Source organism: Artibeus jamaicensis, unplaced genomic scaffold (genome assembly GCF_021234435.1).
Source record: "Artibeus jamaicensis isolate MK-2021 breed Jamaican fruit bat unplaced genomic scaffold, CSHL_Jam_final contig_1410, whole genome shotgun sequence".
Classification (NCBI taxonomy): Eukaryota; Metazoa; Chordata; class Mammalia; order Chiroptera; family Phyllostomidae; genus Artibeus; species Artibeus jamaicensis.
In genome coordinates this window covers 515324-537504 of record NW_026521281.1, presented here as the reverse complement: position 1 = coordinate 537504, position 22181 = coordinate 515324, and the positions used below count along the sequence as shown (strand labels likewise).

Here is a 22181-nt window from a genome sequence, read left to right as displayed (position 1 = left end):
TGATACTAAGCACAAGTGCACTGCATGAGCAGATGGTTCAGGCTCCTATGTCTCCTGTTTCTACTACTCACTACCTTTCCCTCAACCTGTATGACTTCAAGAAGGGGGGGGGGGAAATGCATGCCTGGTTTATGAATGGATTTTTATGGCAAGGACTTTACATACATTTAATTACCACAAAAATTTGAGGTACCTCTTTAATAATGCTCACTTTAGAGGAAGAAAAGTTTGGGGACTTAGCTAAAGGAAAACCATTATCTTTAAGCCCTTATTTGTTCCATATTGTATTTTGGATGCTGAAAATGTTCCTGGTTTAAATCTCACAGCAACATCGCTGGATAAATAGGTGGTATCTGTTCATTTTTCAGAAGAGGATACTGAGTGGGATTCAAAGAGTTAGTTTACCAACTGCCTAATTCCAAAGCCCTTGCTCTTTGTAATAGTATTCTGTCTTAGAATATTTAAGCTCCTATTATGTGAGATAAGCATTTGCTACATAAGCATGTATATAGCAAACATTTGAGCTTCATATTTCTGAGGTAGTCATTAGGTCTGTTTCCCTGGTAAGAAAACTGGCTTAGAGGTTGGACTTGCTCGTAAACATCCAGGTTAAAAACTGAACCCACGTTTGTTTGGTTCCAAATCTAGGCCCGTCCCAGGATCTACTATACTGCTGTTACAGAGTTAGAGAGCAAGTGGAATTACTTCCACCTGCCATCCATTAGTAGCGACTGCCATCTGCCCCAGTGTATCCATCCCCTGCTTCACTTTCAGAAACTTGACTATAAACTGTCAGTCCACACCTTGTTTACCTGACAAAAAGGCTCTTCCATTGGTAAAAGAGAGCTGCAGTGTATGGAAATGGGGACCCTAAGTAAGAATAGAGTCCTGGTTTTTTGAAGTTCAGAAACTCTTTGCCCTCCTACAATTGGAGGGTTTGATGTTACCAAAAAATATTGCTAATGCTAATCTTCACCTTTAACTGTGAATTCACTAGGGCTTTTCAGTGTTCTTCTGGTTCACCATTCCTTATCAGGCACTCTGGTTCACTTTCACACTGAGGTACAGATCCCTTCATTTTGTTTTTATTGATGTGTAGCTTGTTTCCTTTACTCTGTTGTCTGTATCCTTCCAAGTAGTTTGTCTACATCTAAAGTTTACCTGAGTTTTAAAAATGCACAGATGGATTGATTGTTTCATTATAAGATTTCCATTTTAATCCCAAGGGATCGTCTGGCAAATTTCCACTTTTCTTAAGTAGTTATTCTATCAAAAGTTAAATTTCTGAGTGTATTGGCTTAAGGATTTATTTTCCCATTTTTCTTCTTTGTGTTTCCCTTATCTTCCAAAATACCGTTTGTGAATATCTGTTTTTCTTAGCCTGCAGACTGCAGAGCCTTAATAGACAAACTCAAAGTTTGTAATGATGAGCAACTCCTCTTGGAACTGCAGCAGATCAAAACATGGAACATTGGAAAGGTAAGTGAACCACTGCTCCCAAAAGATAGGGCTTCCTAGACTAGTACATCTTTTTGTATGCTCTGATATGGAAAGAGGAACCATAATGAGGTAGCTTTGTTCAGCAGTTACTTAATAAGTATTTAGTGTATGCATAGCACAGCTCTAGATCAGTAGCTTTTAGTCTGTGAATGGTTGCCAAGGACATTTTGAAAGAAAAGAAATGTGAGGAAAATTTTGCTAGCTGAGGAAGAGGAACATTTGCGTGGATGTTGATAAAGAATCTCAACTGCAAAATTCCTGACAGTATAAGTTGAAATAGCCTTAGGATTTTTAATTTTAGTTTAAAAGAATCTTCTTTCAATAACTAAAAATGAACACTTCAAATGAAATTGGTTCTGGCAGGGAGAGTCCCTGTGCTTGTAAGACCTCAGAAGGTAGCCAGAGTTCTCCCTCTGAGGATTATTAGCAAAGGGGTTTTTGTGGCATCTACTGGTGGTAGTATATGTAGAGAGAGACTTTGGATATAACAATGAATTCACATCCACATGGTTCCAAATACACTCTTTTTCACGTGGGCTTCTGTATTGATTTGGGGAGTTGAAGAGAAGCAAAGTTAGAAAGTGAACTTCTCTAGGTATCATGTGCAGCAATTCATTGTAACAGTGCGCCCACACAAACACCTTATTCTTGTCTTCCTCTTTCTCCAGTGTGAGTTATATCACTGGGTGGATCTGTTGGACCGCTTTGATGGAATTCTGGCAGATGCTGGACAGACAGTGGAGAATATGTCATGGATGCTTGTGTGTGATCGACCAGAAAAAGAACAGCTGAAAATGCTTCTCTTGGCTGTGTTGAACTTCACAGCCTTGCTCATTGAGTACAGCTTTTCCCGGCATTTGTACAGTTCCATAGAGGTAGGAGAGGTTCAGGCCTGTGTGATTTGTTCCTAACTAGAATTGTTCATGTCCTGAAATAAGGAAATTTGCTATTATTCCCTGAGAATTACTTCTTTCCTTTTCATTTCCTTTCATGGAACGCTGGGATTTTCCATGTCAGAGACAATAGTAGGATGTTTCTTGGATATAGATACCCTTCACAGGATTGATGGGAAAATTCTTTATATTCACCTTTATCCTGCCTTTTAAGATTCAAGAAATTAATGAGACTGTAATACATGTGTTGAAACAGTCTTAGGAATTTGCAGGAATAGGTCTTTTCCCCCATGTTATTAGAGCAGCCTCAAATTACTTTTAAACTATAAATATAACAGGATATTGCACAGGAATATCCTGTGCAAAGGAATCTAAAAGTGGGCACAGGAATCCATGAGCTTTTGAGTTGGTCAGGATCACTATAAGAAACTTTTCCTTTAGCCTAGCTTTAGACTTTTCTATCACGATTGGTTAAGTGCCCTGTTGTTGTGTGTTAATTTTCCTAATACTTGAGAAAATAAAAACAGAATCAGAACAAATAAGCAGAAAGAAAATAGCGTAGGAAAAGAAGTGGAACTACTGAACTGAAGACCTACCACCCAGAGTTTTAAGTGGGGAATGGATAAGCAGTCTGTTGAAGATGAAACAGATTGGCTGCAATTGGAAGTCCATGGTCTTTGGGATAATCAGCAACCGGAAATACCTGGGTTTATTTCCACTTGAATTACCACATTTTGCCCAAATTTTCTGAGGGGAAATTAAGGATGCACATTATAATACATGGGTATAATAATCACATAGCACATGGCATAATAATTCTGTGTATAACGCACATCAAAATATGAGTGCATGTTATGCACAGGAGTACATTATACACTGCAAAATATGGTACATGCTACTGATTTTAATGTTAACCAAATGCTTCAATACATTGGTGAGTTTTGATTGTGTTTAAAAATCCAAATAAACACTATAGATTTTACAGTGTATAAATTTGTACTCAGTTTGTACACTGTGCCGTAACAGTCATATGCCACCAGGTGTTGGTATCTTTAGCTTCTTCTGTATGGAGGGCCCTATGTTTTCATTAATTTCAATTTTTGTCATAAAGGATGCAGAAGGAGCGTTAAGTTATCTTTCTTTTACAATACTTTTAGTCTAGTTTGAGAGTGTTCTTGAGTTCCACTATGTATTAAAATACCACATTTGGGGGTTTTTTTTTGTCTGTTTCATTTTGTTTTTGTAATCTGTTTCTTCCTGTGGGGACACCTGTGCAAATTTTGAATGGTTCCATTTTATAGCTTTTATTGGACTTTCTGACCTGCTGCCAGATTGTAAGTTTCTTGTGTTGTAGATGCTCAAATAGTTATAAATGTTTTTTGTATGTATTCTTAAACTTCTTGATAGCTTTGTAAATGTTAACAAATCTACATTGGCATTTTAAGTTTTCAAGGCCTGGTGTGCTTGATGCCATGAATTTGCCCTTTTTTTTTTTTTTGTCCCCTATAGCATTTGACAACTTTATTGGCTTCCTCTGATATGCAAGTGGTGCTGGCAGTCCTTAACCTTCTGTATGTATTTAGCAAAAGATCAAATTACATCACACGCCTTGGATCTGACAAGAGAACCCCACTGCTAACCCGGCTGCAACATTTGGCAGAGGTAAGTCATGCGTGCAGAGTTGGAAGGGCACAAACATTGGACCATGTAGCACCTCTTCACAGGTGTTTCTTGCAGTGTCAAAATGGATAGGAGTCCCTAAGTTAGCTTTACTGGTCTAACTGAGTAGAACTTACAGCCCACTTATCTAGTTCCCCAAAAAAACCCTAGGAATTATACTCAGATAATGGAATAATTTTAAGGGATTTAATGAATCTCTGCTCACAAAGCAGAGTCTCTCTTTGTTCAAAAATGGCAACTTTCTCTGGAAAGGAGGTTCAGAATCAAATTCTACTTTGGAAGGAAATATGGTGCAATAAAAGATCTCAATTTGTGTGCTGGCCCTGCTTATTAGCTTTGATACGAGTTTTCATCTGGGAATTTAGTATATCTACCATAAGAGTAGTTTCAGGGTAAAAAAAAATGAAGCTACTTAGTATTATGCTCAAGAATCAGTTTGCAATGGTAGTAATTATAATTAAAGGCAAAAGCTCTCAGAACTTTAGCTCAACCAAACTATTGTCCAATGTTCCTAGAGCCAAATTGATAATACATACTCAGGTTTGAGAGAGATAGCATTTGCTAGAGAGCTTTCTTAGAAGAAAATTGATAAGGCTGACTTAAAAAAACTGATTAACAGTAAATTCACAGATAATAGCTCAAGTTGAGGCCGTTACTAAATGCATTATTACTTTAAAATATTTTTGTATAATACCAATGTAACACAGTATTGTGAAAATTCTCTAGGACATATAAGAAAGTATAAAGTAAATATTAACCACCTATAACAAATGGTACCCCCTTTGATCATATTTTCTTCTTGCATTTACAAATATGTACAAAGAGGTATGCAACCTGTTTTCTTACATATTGCAGATATTATCTCTTACTGTTAAAAAATGCAAGACAGTTCAATATCGGATTTCCCCAAGTAACAGTTAAAAGGAAAAAGAAGCCATATCTCAATAGATGTTTTAAAAACATTTGATAATTTCAGCACATTAATAAAAACTAATATGAACTTGTAGGAAACTTTTAAAGTTTATAAACTATCTACCGGAAGGCATAATGGAAAAACTTTTAAAGCATTTCCATTGATTCAAAAGTCACACAAAAATACCACTTATTAACTTTTGCCACTTAATTTTGTAGTAGATGTCCTAACCAGTACAACAAGAGGAAAGAAAAGAAAAGAAAAGAAAAGAAAGAAAGAAGAAAGAAAGAAAGAAAGAAAGATAGATTACAAATAAGTAAAAAGCAAAAACTCGTTATTTGTAGGTGATAGGATTGAGATTCTTGGTTTTCTGGGGAGATAATATAAAATTATTAACTAATGAAAGTACAGTGAGGCGACCAAGTAAGCAATTAGTATACAGAAACAAAAGCTCCTCATTATACAGGACATATGGACAATAACGCAGGAGGGCTGGTGGAGGGGGGTGGGGAGGGCTGGGGGATTGGGCCGGAGTGGGAGGAAAGGGCAGAAAACTGTACTTAACAATTTTTTAAAATCGGTTGAACAATTGAAAATCAATTGAACTGATGTGATTGAATAACATTCTGGTGCAATCTCATTTTGTCATGGACCTGTAACATTCAAACAGTTGGTGGAATAGCAGGTGGTCTGGGGATCACATCAAGCAGTACTGCCAAAGACGAAAGTTAATAGACTGGTGATAGATTGAGAGGTATTTAAGCATTGTTTTGAAACTGACAAGGACTGTTAATGTAGAATATCCAAGGAGTGCTTCAAATCAACAAGGATAAGCAGACAAAGGATATGGATAGACAATTCACAGACCAGGGAATTCACCATGTTAGATGCTCAAACAAGAGCATCCGATACAGCTTATTTTATTTACAAATAAAATAAGCTGTATCAGATGAACAGAAATTAGAAAACTATTATGGTAAGTGCTAGCAGTCATCTGAGGCTATAGGAACCCTTATGTATGAGTGTAGACTGGTACTCCTGGGTATATATCCCAAAGATAATCACATTATTCTATAAGGTGACATCTGTGAGAATATTGCATTTTTGTGGTAGGGAGAAGTTGGAGGCAATCTAGGTGTCCATTATTAGTAGGTTCAAAGTAAAATATGGTGCATGCATACTATGAAATAAAAGTGCCAAGTCAAGGGGAGAGTTAAAAAAATGTTTATGGTTGAGTACCATTTCTGAAACTTAAAAATGTATACATAAGAGCAAAACGTAGTTTTGGGAAAACAAATAAAAGGATAGATATCAGTGAAGTCTTAGCTTTGGTGAAGAGAAGGCAATGTGAATGACAGTAATGGGTCAGATGGTTTATATAAGTAAGTAAAAGAAAATAAACCTAACCAGCAATAGTTAAGATCTGATAAAACAAAACTAAACCTTTACTTACAGATTTAAAAGATGATCTAAATTTGTTAGGAGAGACAGGTGTCATCTTTTCATGGGAAGACTCAGTAGTATACTAGAGGCTCTCTTTGATGAAACTAAAACACAAGTGTCAGTTTACTTACCTGTCTTTCTAATGTAGAACCAAGGACTTTACTTTGAGTAAGAGACAGTCTGTTATCTTACTTACATAAACTACAGCTATAATCTGTGATTTCCTTAAAGTGAAGGAACAATGTAAAGACTTCAGTTAATAAAGGAACCTGAATACAGAATTACAAATTATTGTAATTTCCCCCTGAATCTCTTTTCCCTAATTTGACAGTATTTTTATTTTAGTACCTTGCCTTTTAGTCTTTGCAAAATATTCAGCTTAGTTTTTATAAAATAATTCCCTTTTCAGTTTAAATCATTACATAGTATTTAAGATTACATCATAATAATACATGCACTTGTCATAAATGAGCTTGGGGACAAGTAAGCCTGTTTTGGCACACATACAGATAACGTGTGGCAGCAAAGGGCTGCCTGCACAGGCTGCATCAACCGGTATGTTTTACAGAAGGCTTGGAAAACGCAGTGAATTGTCAAATTAGTTAAGTGGAGACCTGTTAATAGCATCAACTGAAAGTGGAAATTCACAAAAAGAAATCTGAGAAAACATAGATTAAGAGTCAGGGTTTTAAATTCTTTAATTGGCACAGGAATAGGCAAATATGTCTGCAGAACAAAATTATAAGCCTTAAGATCAAAACAGTGGGGCAGTTGGCTGTTTGAGGGAAAAATGTGTTTAGATCATTTCTTCATTCTTAGAAACATATTTAGAGGTGAATATAGGCAACTTATAAGGTCATTTGCGAGGAAGTATTTTTTAAGAAAGTGAAGAAACCTAGCAGGGGACTCACGAGAGGCAGCCATACATTGATATTTCTCTCCCTCTCTCCTTCCCTTCCCCTCTAAGGATAAATACATAAAGTGTTTTAAAAAATATTAAAATTTCTGTAGAACATAGTTATAAATAAAGGATGAACTCTTTTTTAAAAAAAAAAAGATTTTATTTATTTATTTATCTTTAGAGGGGAAGGGAAGAAGAGAGGGAGAGAAACATCAATACTGCCTTTCATGCATCCCCTGCTGGAAACTGGCCTGCAGGGAACTGGTCTGCAACCCAGGAGTATGCCCTGACTGGGAATTGAACCACGATCCTCTGGTTCGCAGGCCTGTGCTCAGTCCACTGAGCTATACCAGCTAGAGCAAGGATGAACTCTTAAACTGAAAAAATATTTGCAGTATATATAGCAAAGGAGTAATTTGTAAATAGCTTCTATAAATGAACAAAAATGTAAGTAAACCAGTAGAAAAATATTCAGGAGCATGTAAGTAGATGATTCACAGAGGAATACAAAGTTTTGTTTTCTTTTTTAAATTGACCATTAAGTTCTGGCTGGTGTATCTCAGTGGATTGAGTGCTGGCCTGGGAACCAGAGGGTCACCGGTTTGATTCCCAGTCAGGGCATATGTCTGGATTGTGGGCCAGGTCCCCAGTTGGGGGTGTACGAGAGTCAACCACACATTGATGTTTCTTTCCCTTTCCCTTGTCCTCTCTGTGATTAGCCACTAAAACATGAAAAGATTGCACTAGGAGTACTCAGGGGAAAAGTACATTGAACTGAGGTAGGTTGTCTAGGTTGTAGGGAAACAGGTACTTACAGACTATTGATCTATGAATACCCTTTGGCATCACTTTTCATTTGAGATTATGTTACAAGCAAATTCAAATGGTCTGGAAAATGTATGCGTGAGTATTTTTTAATTTAATTTATTTATCTTTAGAGGGGAAGGAGAGGGAGAGAAATCTCAATGTATGGTTGCCTCTTGTGTGTCACCTGCTGGGAACTGACCTGCAACCCAGGCATGTGCCCTGACTGGGAATCGAACCGCGATACTCTGGTTCGCAGGCCCGCGCTCAATCCACTGAGCTACACCAGCCAGGGCTATGAGTATTCTTATTTATACCATTGTTTATTAAAAATTTTGAAATATTATATTTAACATACTATATGCCTATGTGTGACCCTGAAAGATATCAATGAAATGATCTCTTAGCAAAAGAAGTAGTTGAAGATCCCTATTTATGGTTTCTCAAAAGTCCGAAAGTAAAACTAGAGTAATAAAGTCCTTTAAGTTATATATCTAATTGTAAACGCAGACAAAGGGAATTGAATTTGGAGAGAAGGTGGGTAAGTTTTATTTTTTTGTTCTCTACTTTGGATATTTTATAGCTATAATATATTATATATTACTTGAGTAATTAAATATGAGAAGTGTTCATGACTCTTCGCATATGTATTTCTAGTGACTGTTGTTTGTATGTACTGTAGTTTAGTTGTTACCTGACTTAATACCTATTATATGTAATCCTCTTAATATCTGAGGGTAAGAATTTTTTTACATATATTTTATTAATATATTATTTTGGGAGTTCTACGTTTCAATTTTTTTCAATTACAGTTGACATTCAATATTATTTTACTTTAAGGTGTACAGCTTATTGGTCAGACATTTATTTATAAGTGATCCCACGATAAGCCTTGCACCCATCTGACACCATATATAGTTATTAACAATATTATTGACTACATTTCCTAAGCTGTACTTTACATCCATGTCTATTTTGTAACTTCCAATTTGTACTTCTTAATTCCTCTACCTTTTACACTCAGTCCTCCAATCCCTTTCCCCTCTGGCAACCATCAGTCTGTTCTGTATATCTATGAATGTGTTTCTCTTATGTTTGTGTTTCTCTTATGTTTGTTAATTTATTTTGTTATTTCACAGATTTCGTACTTAATTAAATTAAATGATCTGACCACTTAGAAAGTACAAATTAAGATACAGACTGTACTTTTACATGACACATATGCAAAGTGTGCAGTTGTTCTTTTGCTGTTGTTTTGATAAGTCAGGATTATTGTGTTCCTTTCTTCCCTTGGATCATTCTATCACCAGGAAGAATTGCTTAAATGTTTGCTATTATGTTCCTCCTTATTTTGGACTCCTTTTAACTTTGACAGATTTATTCTTTTTGTTCTGAATTGGGCTAAAATAGAAAGGAGATTGAAGGTTGCTTTCTAGTCCTGGACAATTTAGAATCTTGACGGATACAGTACATTGCTGGTTTTGCTAATTTATTTTGTGCTTGATTCTTTGCTGTTACAAGTAAAAGAATCTTACAGGTTTTTGAGAGCTAGAGATAATATGGTAGGTGTTTAGTAATAGTAGCTGTCATTAGTAATAGCCCCCATTAAAATTTCAAAACTTTGCCCTGGCCTGTGTGCTCTGTTGGTTGGGAGTTGTCCTGTAAACCAAATGGTTGCAGGTGTGGTTCTAGGTCAGGGCACATGCCTGAGTTGTGGGTTCAGTCCTCCTCAGTCAGGGTATGTGCAGAAGGCAACTGATGTTTCTCTTTGGCATCGATGCTTCTCTCCCTCTCTTTCTCTGTCCCCACCCCTCTCTCTCTTGAATCAATAAAAGAAAAAATGTTTTAATTTTAAAACTTTGTTTTTCTCTAAACTGTAAAATTTCTATAAAAATATAACTTACTGATGTGGGCTGCTTTGCCCTATATCTTCCTTTTGATATATAACTTTCATTCTTGTAACAGTGGTCATTATAGACATTTTGGTTCATGTCTCTTGATAGACAGCTTCCTGAATCTGAATTTCTTTTGTTAATATCTTCCCTGTGCAACAAACATATATTCACTTGCATGTAGCTAAGAACCTGGGTTTAGGAATTGGTTCTAGTTCTGTCAACAGATCAAATTAGTCTTAGCTTATATATCTGTAACTTTGGGATTTTGATATCTACTTCATTGTTTTTAGGATTAAACTAAACATGAGCATAAATAAAACCAATCACTGAAGATGGCTATGAGAACATAAATTTTGTAACATTCTTTTTTATTTTTACTTTCTTTTACAACTGTATACATTATATAAATACATATATATGATCACATGATTTTTTCAGTGCAGGCTTTTTCCTCTTGGGTCATCTTCCCACAACCTAAAATGTATCCTTTAGTATGTATTTTTATCTTTATATTATAGTGACATGTTTAGGGTATTTTTGTTATTAAATTACAAAGGCAGGACATTTATATCTCAATTTTCTGGTTTAATACTTTAAAAAATTATCTTATTGTTCAGTTACAGTTGTCTTTATTTACCCCCCACCACCCACCACTCCCCCCCTACCCCAGCCAAACCCACCTCACTTCCATGACCCCACCTTCTCCCCCCTTCTTCTTCTCCCACTCCCCCCTGTTGCTAACCCTCCATGTGATCTCTCCATTTCTATGGTTCAGCTCTTGATCTAGCTGTCCTCTTAGTTTGCTTTTGTTTTAGGTGTGCTTGTTAATAACTGAGTTTGCTGTCCTTTCACTGTTCATCTTTTTTATCTTCTTTTTCTTAGGTAAGTCCCTTTAACATTTCATATAATAAGGGTTTGGTGATGATGAACTCCTTGAACTTGACCTTATCTGAGAAGCACTTTATCTGCCCTTCCATTCTAAACGCAAGCTTTGCTGGATAGAGCAATTTTGGATGTAGGTCTTTGGATTTCATGACTTGGAATACTTCTTTCCAGCCCCTTCTTGCCTGTAAGGTCTCTTTTGAGAAATTCGCTGACAGTCTGATGGGAACTCCTTTGTAGGTGACTGTCCCCTTATCTCTTGCTGCTTCTAGGATTCTGTCCTTCATTTTCATCTTGGCTAATGTAATTATGATGTGCCTCGGTGTGTCCCTTCTTGGGTGCAACTTCTTTGGGCCTCTCTGAGCTTCCTGGATTTCCTGGAAGTCTATTGCCTTTGCCAGATTGGGGAAGTTCCCCTTTATTATTTGTTCAAATAAGTTTTTCACTCATGGCTGTTCCTCTTCCCCTTCTGACACCCCTATAATTCAGATGTTGGAACGTTTAAAAATGTCCTGAAGGTTCCTAAGCCTCTCTGCATTTTTTTGAATTCTTGTCTCTTCATCCTTTTCTGTTTGGTCATTTTTTTTTCCTCCTTCTGGTCCACTCCTTTGATTTGAGTCCCAGTTTCCTTTCCATTATTATTGGTTTCCTGTGTATTTCCATTCATTTCACTTAGTTTAGCCTTTATATGTTCCTCTAATTTGTGACTAAAATCAACCAGTTCTGTGAGCATCCTGATCACCAGTGTTTTGAACCGTGCCTCTGATAGGTTGGCAATTTCTTGTTTGCTTAGATTTATGGGCTCTGGGGCTCAGAGTTGTTCTTGAGCCATGATTTGCTCTGTTTGTACCTGTTACATATGAGGAGCAGAGCCTTAGTTGTTCACCAGGGCGGGGCCACCCAGGTTGCTGGGTTGTGATGCCGTATGTGGGGGCGGGGTCAGAGAGGGACAATGGCGGTTCCCTCTGCCACTTCCCGCCACAGAGGCCTGCATGGTCTGTCTCACCGCTCGCTCCTTCACCGGTTTATCTGTGCGCAAATGTGTGACCACGGTCCGCCCTCAGTGGATCCACCCGCTTCTCCACACCTGGCATCCGCCCGCGGCTGCTGGCGCATCTGGGTCCAGCGCCCAGGTCAGTCCGGTGGATCTTTCCTGCCAACCCTGCTCTGCTGCTGGCTCTGTCCCTCTTACCTGTTTGGCTGAAGGGTTCGTTGTTGTTGGACTTCCGTGTAGTTCAATTTTCTGTGGTGTGGCTGTGTTTTTGTTGCTAAAGCTTTGTTGTTTTTAAACTTAGTTGTGCAAGAAGGTCCAGTGCTTCCACCTAAGCCTCCATCTTGGCGGAAGTCTCATCTGTCAATATATTTAGAGTAATTACTGATAGTCATGGACTTAATAATGTCAGTTTATTAATAGTTTTGCGACTGTTTTGTATTTCCTTTCTGCCTTTGTGAATTTATGGTTTCTCATAGTAATATGCTTTGATTTCCTTGTCCATAGTGTTTGTGTACCCCATCCTAGATTTTTGCTTTGTGTTTTACATAAGCCTTATGTAAAACATGTTATAACAGTTTATTTTAAGCTGATAACAACTTAAATTTGATTACATGCAAAACTTTCCTCTTTCTACACTTCCCGTTCATTTTATGTTTTTGGTGTCACAATTTACTTCTTTTTTATATTGTGAATTCATCAACATAATATTTTAGCCCTTGGTGTTTTTTTTAAAGATTCTATTTATTTATTTTTAGGGGGAGGGGAGGGAGAAATAGAGGGAAAGAAACATCAGTGTGTGGTTGCCTCTCACATGTGCCCTAACTGGGAATTGAACCTGCGACTCTGGTTGGCAGGCCGGCACTCAGTCCATGCCAGCCAGTGCTAGTCCTTAGTATTTTTCATACTTTTGTCCTTTTACTTTTATTACCCATAGGTGATTGTTTAAGACAGGGTTCTCCTGGGGCTTTCAAACAGCTGCTTAGAGTGGCTGTGGCAAGTTTACAGGCCACTGCTGAGTTCATAGCTGGGACCAAAGTCTGTATATGCTTATCACACTGAATCTTTTGGTGTATGGGATTGGATTCTACAGCTTACACAAAGGCATTTTTTTCTGGATGGGTACCAAATTGTTATGGTAGGGGCAGGGAGCAAGAGACATCTTAATATTGCCTATGTCACTCCTCATGTACTCTAGTTTATTTTTTACTATTATAATTTTGGTCACTCTGGAAATTAGATTCTCACCCCTTTTCAGGGTTTGTTGTTATGGTTGTTTGTTTAGAATTTTCTGAACTGATTTCATGATTCATTGTTTTGTGTCATCATTGAAATCTCTGTTCTCAGTTAGCTTAGTGGCTTCCCTAGTGATTTGCCTTAAATTCCTAGAGCAAAAAAACAAAACAGTCTTTGCAGGTGGGTTCTCTGTGTATTTTGGTGTCTGAATTTCAATACTCAACTAAAAGTTTACAACTCTGCCTTAGTCTTCACTTACAACTTGTGCAAAGCCTGATGGGCAGCCAGAAATGTGTGAACTTGGACCTTCTCATATTGTTTCTGGGAATGTGTCTGGCCTTGGCCTTCCAGATTCCCTAGCATTTCACTCTCTAGCTTTTCATCCCAAGCTTTAGTTGGTTTATATCCCAGTTGTATGTCTTGTTCTGGAAAGCTGGGACTAATGCATTTATTCTTCCATATTTCAGCTGATGTTCACTTCACCCTTGGAAGAGTTACAGAACTGTCAAGAAAATTATTGTCAGCTCAAATGCTATTAAAAATGCAGGCTCGTTATTAAGAAAGATTATGGCTGGAGTTTGAGATTTGGAAGTCAAAAATAGAGTACATTTGAGCCATTCTCTCCCTTACCTTAAAGACTAGTACTTTTTAATGAGTTTTTTTGACTTTGTGGTAGCAGAAGTGGTGAGTAATGCAGAATCTTCTGCTTTGCAACTTGCCTCTTGTAAAAGATTAAGGAACTGAAGAGTATGTTATTCCACCCTAGTGAGGGAAGTGAACAGGCTGAGTACAGTACTAAAGGCCTGATGGGCCTTTAAAGTCTGGCAAGATTCACCTGTCGGCAAGCACGACAGCAGGCAGGTAGAATGAAATTGCTTGCAATAGCCACTTATGTTCCCCCAGTAACATCTTCATAGAACGGTGAAATTAATCTCATGAAAGAAATTACTTTTAGGAAGACCATCTTTGCTTGAGTCTTAAGTCTTTGCTTTCTTATGCTCCCTCTTTTTATTTGACTTTCACATTATGTGTCTTCTCAACACTGTGTTCCAGGCAGCCACATACTCTGAAATGTTTTAAACACAAAGCCTTAAGCACTGTTTAAACACTGTCTTTCTTTATTTTTCCAAGAGCTGGGGTGGAAAGGAGAATGGCTTCGGACTTGCAGAATGTTGCAGAGACTTGCATATGATGGTAAGTCACTCTTTGGGATGTGGGTGTCCTTGGCATAGCTGTGTATGCTCTCTTTTTACGTTTTACTTGACATTGACCATACGGTATATAAAGTTGCCACCTCACATTAGCGACCTAAAAGCAATTGTGATATAGTAAGCCTTGTCTAGAAATGCTTGGACCCTCAATGTCCTGGCAGCAGACAAAGAATCTGAAGCACAGTATCTGTTCTTACCCAACTCTAGAAAACTACATTGGGTAAATGAATTTGCAAGTGATAAAAAATCCCTGAAAGTCCATTTACTTGCATTCTCTCACTGGAGCTGTCGGAACCCTGGACAGTCTGGCATGATTTAAGAATGAATGGCTGTTTGAAAATGTTCTACCACTAGGGTTAAGAACTTAACGTGTTCCATGTGCTTTCCATGTTTACCCCTCATGCCCTGTTCTGCTTGTACCTTTCACCCATGCTTAGGTTATGAGCTTAGACAATCTACCCTCTGCTTTGATATGTTACTGTGGGACCACAAGGCACAGCTGGATTTGTTATAAAATTTTGGGGGTGGGTGGGCTGGGATGGGAGTAAAATACAGAAAACTGTACTTGAACAATAATTTTTTTTAAAAGACTATCAAATGAAAGGTTAGTTTACAAAACAATGTATAAAGTATAATTTCAACTTTATTTAAGTTTACATAAACCTATGAAAATATAAACATGTTAAAAGGCTAATGATGATTATATAAGTTCAATCAGTATGGGAGATTTTAATTTTTCCTTAGTGTTGTCTGAAGGTCCCATTTATTCAATAAACATATATTGCTTTGTGGTCTAAAAAAATAATTCTGTGCCTAGAAGCAACTATATTTTCCAACAGAAGTACTTGTATAGGACAAATAGCTGTGATGAAATTTAGTGAATTTTAGCAAGCCTTTTCCCCTTGGAGAATGGCTTTTTTTTTTTTTTTGGTTGCAGAAAATGACAAATTAGAACAAATTACTTTTCCATCTTAGCTGGTATATTTCATGTAGTATGCATTACATTAATGAATATTGGATAATATGGGAGGTGAGTGTTATCTGTTTAATAATCAAAGCTACATAAATCTTACATTGTATTTAGTTTGGAATTCTAATTTCCCTCTTAGTTTAGTTGGTTAATTCTGAGCCTCCTTGTGCATAAGAATCTCGTTCTTTGCACATTGTCAAAACAGTAAGATACATCCTGCTGAGATTGCATGATGTCTATTACCCATTTTGGTCCCTGCCTATCTTAAGAAATAGCACACCTTTTTATTTATTGATATTTAGCATGATATGAGACTTTGAAAAATATGTGTACTTTGAAAGCAAGTAATACATAAACATGTTTTAAAAATTCCAAGTATAAAGGTATAAGTATACGATAATTCTCCATCCCAAGAGGCAACCACTGCTACTGGTTTCTTTCTTTGTTTAAAAAAAAAAGTTTTATTTATTGATTTTAAATAAGAGAGAGGAATGGGGAGACAGAAACACCGATATGTTGTTCCACTTATTAATGCGTTCATTAGTTGATTCTCACGTGTGCCCTGGCTGGGGGATTGAACCCACAACCTTGGCATAGTGGGATGTTGCTCTAACCAACTGAGCTACCTGGCCAAGTCCTGGTTTTTATCAAGGCCTGGTTTTTATCATTTTAATGGGCATGCTCTTGTGATCTTATTTTGTTTTTCATGTTGCTTTTCTAGAGTTAAAGAAGATGTGTTGTCAGGGTCTGAATTATATTGATTTGATATCTGCCTATACAGGAAAGCCAGGTGGATATTATGAGAAGTGTTATAGAAAGGTATGAAAAGGAGTGTATGAAGAATTATGAAGGTATACACATGAGGCATAGTTTGGATAAAATATTTCAAAAGGCAGCAATATACACTAAGGTTTCCATAAGAATGTTGATACCCATGACACATAGTTTGAATAAAATATTTCAAAAGACAGCGATGCACACTAAAGTTTCCAAAAGAATGTTTATTTTCCATTGTCGAGCTGGTGCCTAGACCCTTGTATTTGTCTTCATTCTTGGATTCTTATTCATTACTGCTTAGCAGACTTGCCCCTCTTTTCCCTCTTGAGAGTAGCTACAGTCCAAATTGCTATCTTGAAAGAAAGGGCAATTCGATAACTTACAAGTGAGAAATATGAAAGCTTTTGGAGCTCTGGGCTCCATCATCCTAATTCTATATTGTTTTAAGACATCTGAGCTCTGCTAAGATAAGGAATGAAGGCACTGTAGCTGCTGACTACATTGTTCATTCTGCTGCCACAATAAGTTGCACAGGTGGCTAGGACTTTGAGGGAAGACTTGGGAGAAGATGGTATCTGATTCTTTCATGTGCTTTATACACAGAAATACCCACCCAGTGCAACTACACTACACTTTGAATTCTATGCAGACCCTGGGGCCGAGGTCAAAATCGAGAAAAGGGTGAGTCTCAATCAGACTTGTTCTGATAGAGTCTGTGATCTATTGTAACTGGGGTTGACTTTTCTACGAGAACTCCTCAGTTAAATGAGGGAATGGTTTTGAGCTACATTGCTGCCTTCCCAAGCTAAAAATACCTAATAGCTTCTCAAGAACAAGTATTGTATGCCCGCCCAGCTCTGATAGGTTTGGATCTTATGTTGGAGCTACCAAAAGCAGGACTCTCTGTATGAGGCACCTGCTGTAACTTGTATATTTTTCTCAGTCTCAGTTCCAACATGCAGTATAATAGTCTGGATAGTGATGGCTCGACTTTCTCTACTTAAGCCAGCCTACAAGAAGTCTGTATATTTCTTACCAGGGTCCTGCTTCAATTATCTGGTCATTCCATATTCTTTGAGGAGATACTAAAATTCAGTTTGGTTTAGAAATGGTCTAGTGAATAAGGTTTTTTTCCTTTGCCTGCAGTATAGAATAAGAAAAAATAAATAAACTGTCTACATTAATGGCACCTTGAAAACAGCATGGATTCAGTCTTTGCTATGAATACAGAGACTGTGGGGATTAAGACAATGAAGGTTAAAAGGGGACATTGATGAATATGAAATGTGTCTGGTTATGTGCATTATATTTTCATGCTACTGGTTTCAAAGAAGCTTTCCTGAGAATAGTCGGTATATAAAATGGGTATTTTGGGATACTCTAAAATTAGCTTGATTTTAAGAGCACTCAGTCATGCTTCAACTTAGGGTGACATCTTGGTTTTCAGACAGCTCTTGCAGGGGAAGCTAAGGTATGTAATGACTCCTAACAGCTCTCCTATCTTTTTAATTTCAGACAACCAGTAACACACTACATTATATTCACATAGAACAACTTGACAAGGTAAGAGGAATCTTTGACTGTTGACTATTTCTTAACATTTGGTTTACTTTCTGCTCCTAACTATTTTTTTTTCTAATGTAGATTTCAGAAAGTCCTTCTGAAATCATGGAATCTCTTACCAAAATGTACAGCATTCCTAAGGATAAGCAGGTATGATATATCCTAAAAATATCTAAAGAGGGTGGATGATATTCATATAGATTAATGATGTATGTTGGATTGGGAGACACCATAGCAGAAAAAAATGTAATCAGGTTATAGGCAAATGAGAGACTCTGAGCCTTTGTTTCTTCATTTTTTATGAGGCCAGCACTTCCAAGGGTTTGTATGAGAGTTAAGTGGTGGTAGTACAACACTTTGGATACCAAAGGAGAAAAGATTGAAGTTGTGTTATTTTTTTCTGCTCATTGTGATGGTAATAAAATACTTAATTTGATTAATAACAATTAGAACCCTTGCCAAATGTCTCCAGTTTGTTGCCTAACAGTTGGCTTATACTGGGATAATAGAAATGTGTGCCTCTGTTATCTTACTCCCATTTTGTCAGCTAACCTCAGAGTGGAACTGTTCTGTTTGGTACATTAACAAATAGCAACAGTAAACCATTTTACAAATAGCTCAGTAGGTATTATTTAGCCATCAGAAAGTATAGTCACCTTTTCTATTGATTTCCTAATTTAGGTCTTATGTCTCTACAGATGCTGTTATTTACACACATACGGCTGGCCCATGGCTTTTCTAATCACAGGAAGCGATTGCAAGCTGTTCAGGCTAGGCTGCATGCAATATCTATATTAGGTAAGAAAACAACACTATAATTAACAAGCCCCACTTAGGCAGTTTAGACTTGATTTTCTTTGAACTTGACCTGTCTTTGTTGCTGTGAGGCTTTTTGTAGTTACCTAAGTGGCAAATTAAACTGTAAAATTGCTAGCATTCCTAATGTTCACTGTATTTACCATTCTTAAGCTCCTTATTGTTGGATCAGATGGTTATCGATACACTACACAAGTTCAGCTTTTATTTTGATCTTTTTTGAGTTTTCAGGTAGTTATCTCCCCTCGCCCTCCTGTTGCCATTTCTTCTTCCTCTTCTCTGCCCTTCAGGAGTATAATTTTTAAATAAGTCAGTAACTATTTGTTAGGTAGTCAATGCTGTGCATTTTACTTGTACTGTAGGAGGGTAGAGTAGAAAGAAACTTGTATTGGTTGGTTTTGGAATCAGTTCTGGGCCGTTATCCTGACTCTGCAAATTATTAGCCACATGTTTATCTTTTTGGCTTCAGTTTCCTCATTTAATATTGGGACAATATTTTAAGATCTATCCAGAAGGAATCCAGCCCTGTAATATGAAAAATAGAGACATTTATTGACGAAGATACGAGGAACATTGTACATAGGACAATGACACTTCAGTCTCCTTCAAACTAGGCGCCTTGGGACCTCACACACTTCTCCCAGTTACCATCAGCTGCCCTGTCATATTTTCCTCAATGTCATTGATGATCTGAAATCTTTTCCCTTTCAAAAGGTGATTGATTTTAATTTTGGAAAAAGCCAGAAGTCTCAGGGCACCAAATCTGGGCTGTAGGGGGGGGGGGGGGCTGAGTCACCTGGGTGATTTGATGTTTGCCAAAAAATTCTGCATAAGACGTAGTGCATGAGCTGGCACACTGTCGTGAAGAAGCTGCCAATCACCAGGTACCCATAGCTGCAGCCTTCTGAAACATCCAAATAGTTTCCATGGAGGAATGTTCACAAAATTTGATGCAGATTCATTGCTCTACTCACTCAGTCATTTTGAGTGTGATAGCCACATAGTACACATGCTCACTCATGTTCATGCACGTGCATTCCAATCCATTCTCCTTGGCTACCAGGTTACATCGATATCGTGCAAGCCATTCTCATATTAACAGTGGCTGAACTTTTTCCAGACAGGCCATGTATTTTATAGGCTGATTGGATAGTTAAACAAAAGTCTGTAAATCAACTAGCATAGGCTAGGCACTTACAAGGTATGAAATGGTATCATCTGTTGACATTGCCACTTTCATTGTGGTACTACTCATCTGCTCTTTTAAAATATGGGTTCCTTGAAGTGAAATTCCTACTCTTATTATTGTACTCATACTTAGCATGACTTTTGATATGTTAAGTGCTTGGGAAATGTTTGTTGAAAACTGAAAGTGCTTAATCCCACTAGTTTGTAGGAGACTGGCTCACTATTATCTCTGTGTGGGGATTCACTGAAAATGCATTACATGCATTCTCAAGTTTTACTCCAATGTCATACAAGATTCTGGTTTTGTCTACAATAATCCATAAATGCTATTCTTTACAGCTTGCGTTTCCAGCAAAAACAGTATATGAAGAAACTAACATGGAAGTCTGTGTCCAAGGCATCTTAGATTTATCATGTCAACTAGTAGTGTTAGATAAAATTAACTCATTTTTTTTCATGCTTCCATTCCCAAAATCCTTGGTCAAGACTACCGATACCATTAATAGGAATATCTGTTATTTGGGTGGGTATTCAGAGCTTATCATCATATTTGATCCAAACCTCTAGAATTCAGAGATGCTGTCATTTCTCCTTTTGCAGTGTATTCCAATGCCTTGCAGGAGTCAGCAAACAGTATCTTGTATAATGGGTTGATAGAGGAGTTGGTAGATGTCCTTCAGATAACAGATAAGCAGCTTATGGTAAGTATTTATTAATATTCTCCTGTGTATATTAGGCTTATATGTATTTGTTTGCCTTTTGATATTTCCCAGGGGTTTAAGAATGAACTAGAGGAAATCTTGTCCCTTTTACTTCTTCTCTGGATATTTAGCTGCAAAGTTAACATTTCAACAGAGTTCCATCTTCCCCAAGCAATTTCTAGTAGAGTGACCTAAATTTTAGAGTGTTGGGTGTTACAATTTGTATTAGTCACCTACTTGTTTAAACCACAAACCGTGTTTACCTTCTGTTTTCGTAGGAGATTAAAGCTGCTTCTTTACGAACATTAACATCAATTGTCCACTTGGAGAGAACTCCCAAACTCAGCAGTATTATTGACTGTACTGGAACTGCATCTTACCATGGATTTTTGCCTGTACTTGTACGGAACTGTATCCAGGCCATGATTGGTAAATTTTTGTGGTGGTTATCTCAGGCAACAAGAGGAATCCCACCCTTTGCTTGTCTGCCTTTGTTTTACATCCTGTCAGCTTAACACCAACCTGAGCTTATGCTTTCTCTCCCTTTTCCAACCCTTCTTGTAGATCCCTCCATGGATCCATACCCTCACCAGTTTGCCACTGCTCTCTTCTCTTTTTTATACCATCTGGCCAGCTATGACGCCGGTGGCGAAGCCTTGGTCTCCTGTGGAATGATGGAAGCCTTATTGAAGGTGCTGTACTTTCTTTTAAAAAACCGTGGTGGAGGGATCAGCTAAGAGAAGGTGTAGGGTTGCACGTTTGAAATGATTCATAGTGAGGACAAATAGAATAAGAAAGCTTAACTAGAAAATGTTATGCTTAATTTTTATAGTTTAGCCTTCTAGTTATCTCATTAACAACTTTTAAGAGTAACTCTCTCCATAATTACAAATTAATCCTAGTCCAGATGGTGTGATAGTAGGCCCCAGGACTAGTCAAGGTGTTGCCACATATTATGACTTTAGGTGTGACACTTAAGAAAATCTATATAAAGGTACATTGTAAGGTCTTCTGTTAATAAGCTTTACTGGGTATTGGGTGCTAGGCATCAGCTTTTTTCTCTCAAATATTTTATTTTATTCTAAAAAGTAATCCATGTCCCCATTACCTGAGGGGTTTGAGTCCCAGAAGTGATAGAGCTATTATTTGGCAAGCATCAAAATTCAAACATATGCTTTTCCCTCCTATACTTGGTGCCTTCCCGAGACCCAAGAATGCATGTTTCCAAAAGATTACATTATTTACAGCTTTGTTTCTTTTTGTTCGGTTTTGCCTTTTTCCTCTCCTTATAGGTCATAAAGTTTCTTGGAGATGAACAGGACCAGATAACATTTGTTACCAGAGCTGTCAGAGTGGTTGACCTCATCACCAACCTAGATATGGCAGCATTTCAATCCCATAGTGGACTTTCTATCTTCATTTATAGACTTGAGGTATTATTATACAAGAAGCACTTTGCGTAGACTTATACCCAGTGAGATATGAGCCTAGGAACTACCCTTATAACCCTAAAGAACCATCTTATACCTGTTCTGTTTTTAGAAACCAGTTTTTTTATCTGCATGTGACATAATTATTTTTAAGTCCCTGGTGCATATGTAGGATTGTCTTACTGCTTTTCCCTTGATCGTAGCATGAAGTAGATTTGTGCCGAAAAGAATGTCCCTTTGTGATCAAGCCAAAGATCCAAAGACCCAGTACTACACAAGAAGGAGAAGAAATGGAAACTGATATGGATGGTAATTAATAGTTATTAAGTCAGTACTTTTGTCCTTGATATTTAGCTCTCATGCAACCCCCAGTTTTTAAATTCTTCC

General features: G+C 37.4%; 1 protein-coding gene across 17 annotated transcripts in view; it reads left to right on the top strand.

Moving 5' to 3' along the window:
• The window catches only part of HUWE1 (HECT, UBA and WWE domain containing E3 ubiquitin protein ligase 1), a 150199-nt gene that overhangs the window by 36180 nt on the left and 91838 nt on the right, over positions 1-22181 (top strand). For 16 of the 17 annotated variants that reach the window (XM_037153689.2, XM_053667505.1, XM_037153687.2 and 13 more), the window contains 13 exons: positions 1381-1479; positions 2169-2375; positions 3903-4055; positions 14270-14332; positions 16700-16777; positions 17612-17659; positions 17741-17809; positions 18358-18457; positions 20264-20364; positions 20643-20793; positions 20929-21056; positions 21657-21797; positions 21998-22103. In XM_037153689.2, the coding sequence (XP_037009584.2) occupies positions 1381-1479; positions 2169-2375; positions 3903-4055; positions 14270-14332; positions 16700-16777; positions 17612-17659; positions 17741-17809; positions 18358-18457; positions 20264-20364; positions 20643-20793; positions 20929-21056; positions 21657-21797; positions 21998-22103 (1444 nt within the window). The remainder of the gene's footprint in view (positions 1-1380; positions 1480-2168; positions 2376-3902; positions 4056-14269; positions 14333-16699; positions 16778-17611; positions 17660-17740; positions 17810-18357; positions 18458-20263; positions 20365-20642; positions 20794-20928; positions 21057-21656; positions 21798-21997; positions 22104-22181) is intronic. The other variant, XM_037153696.2, reaches the window with a different exon arrangement.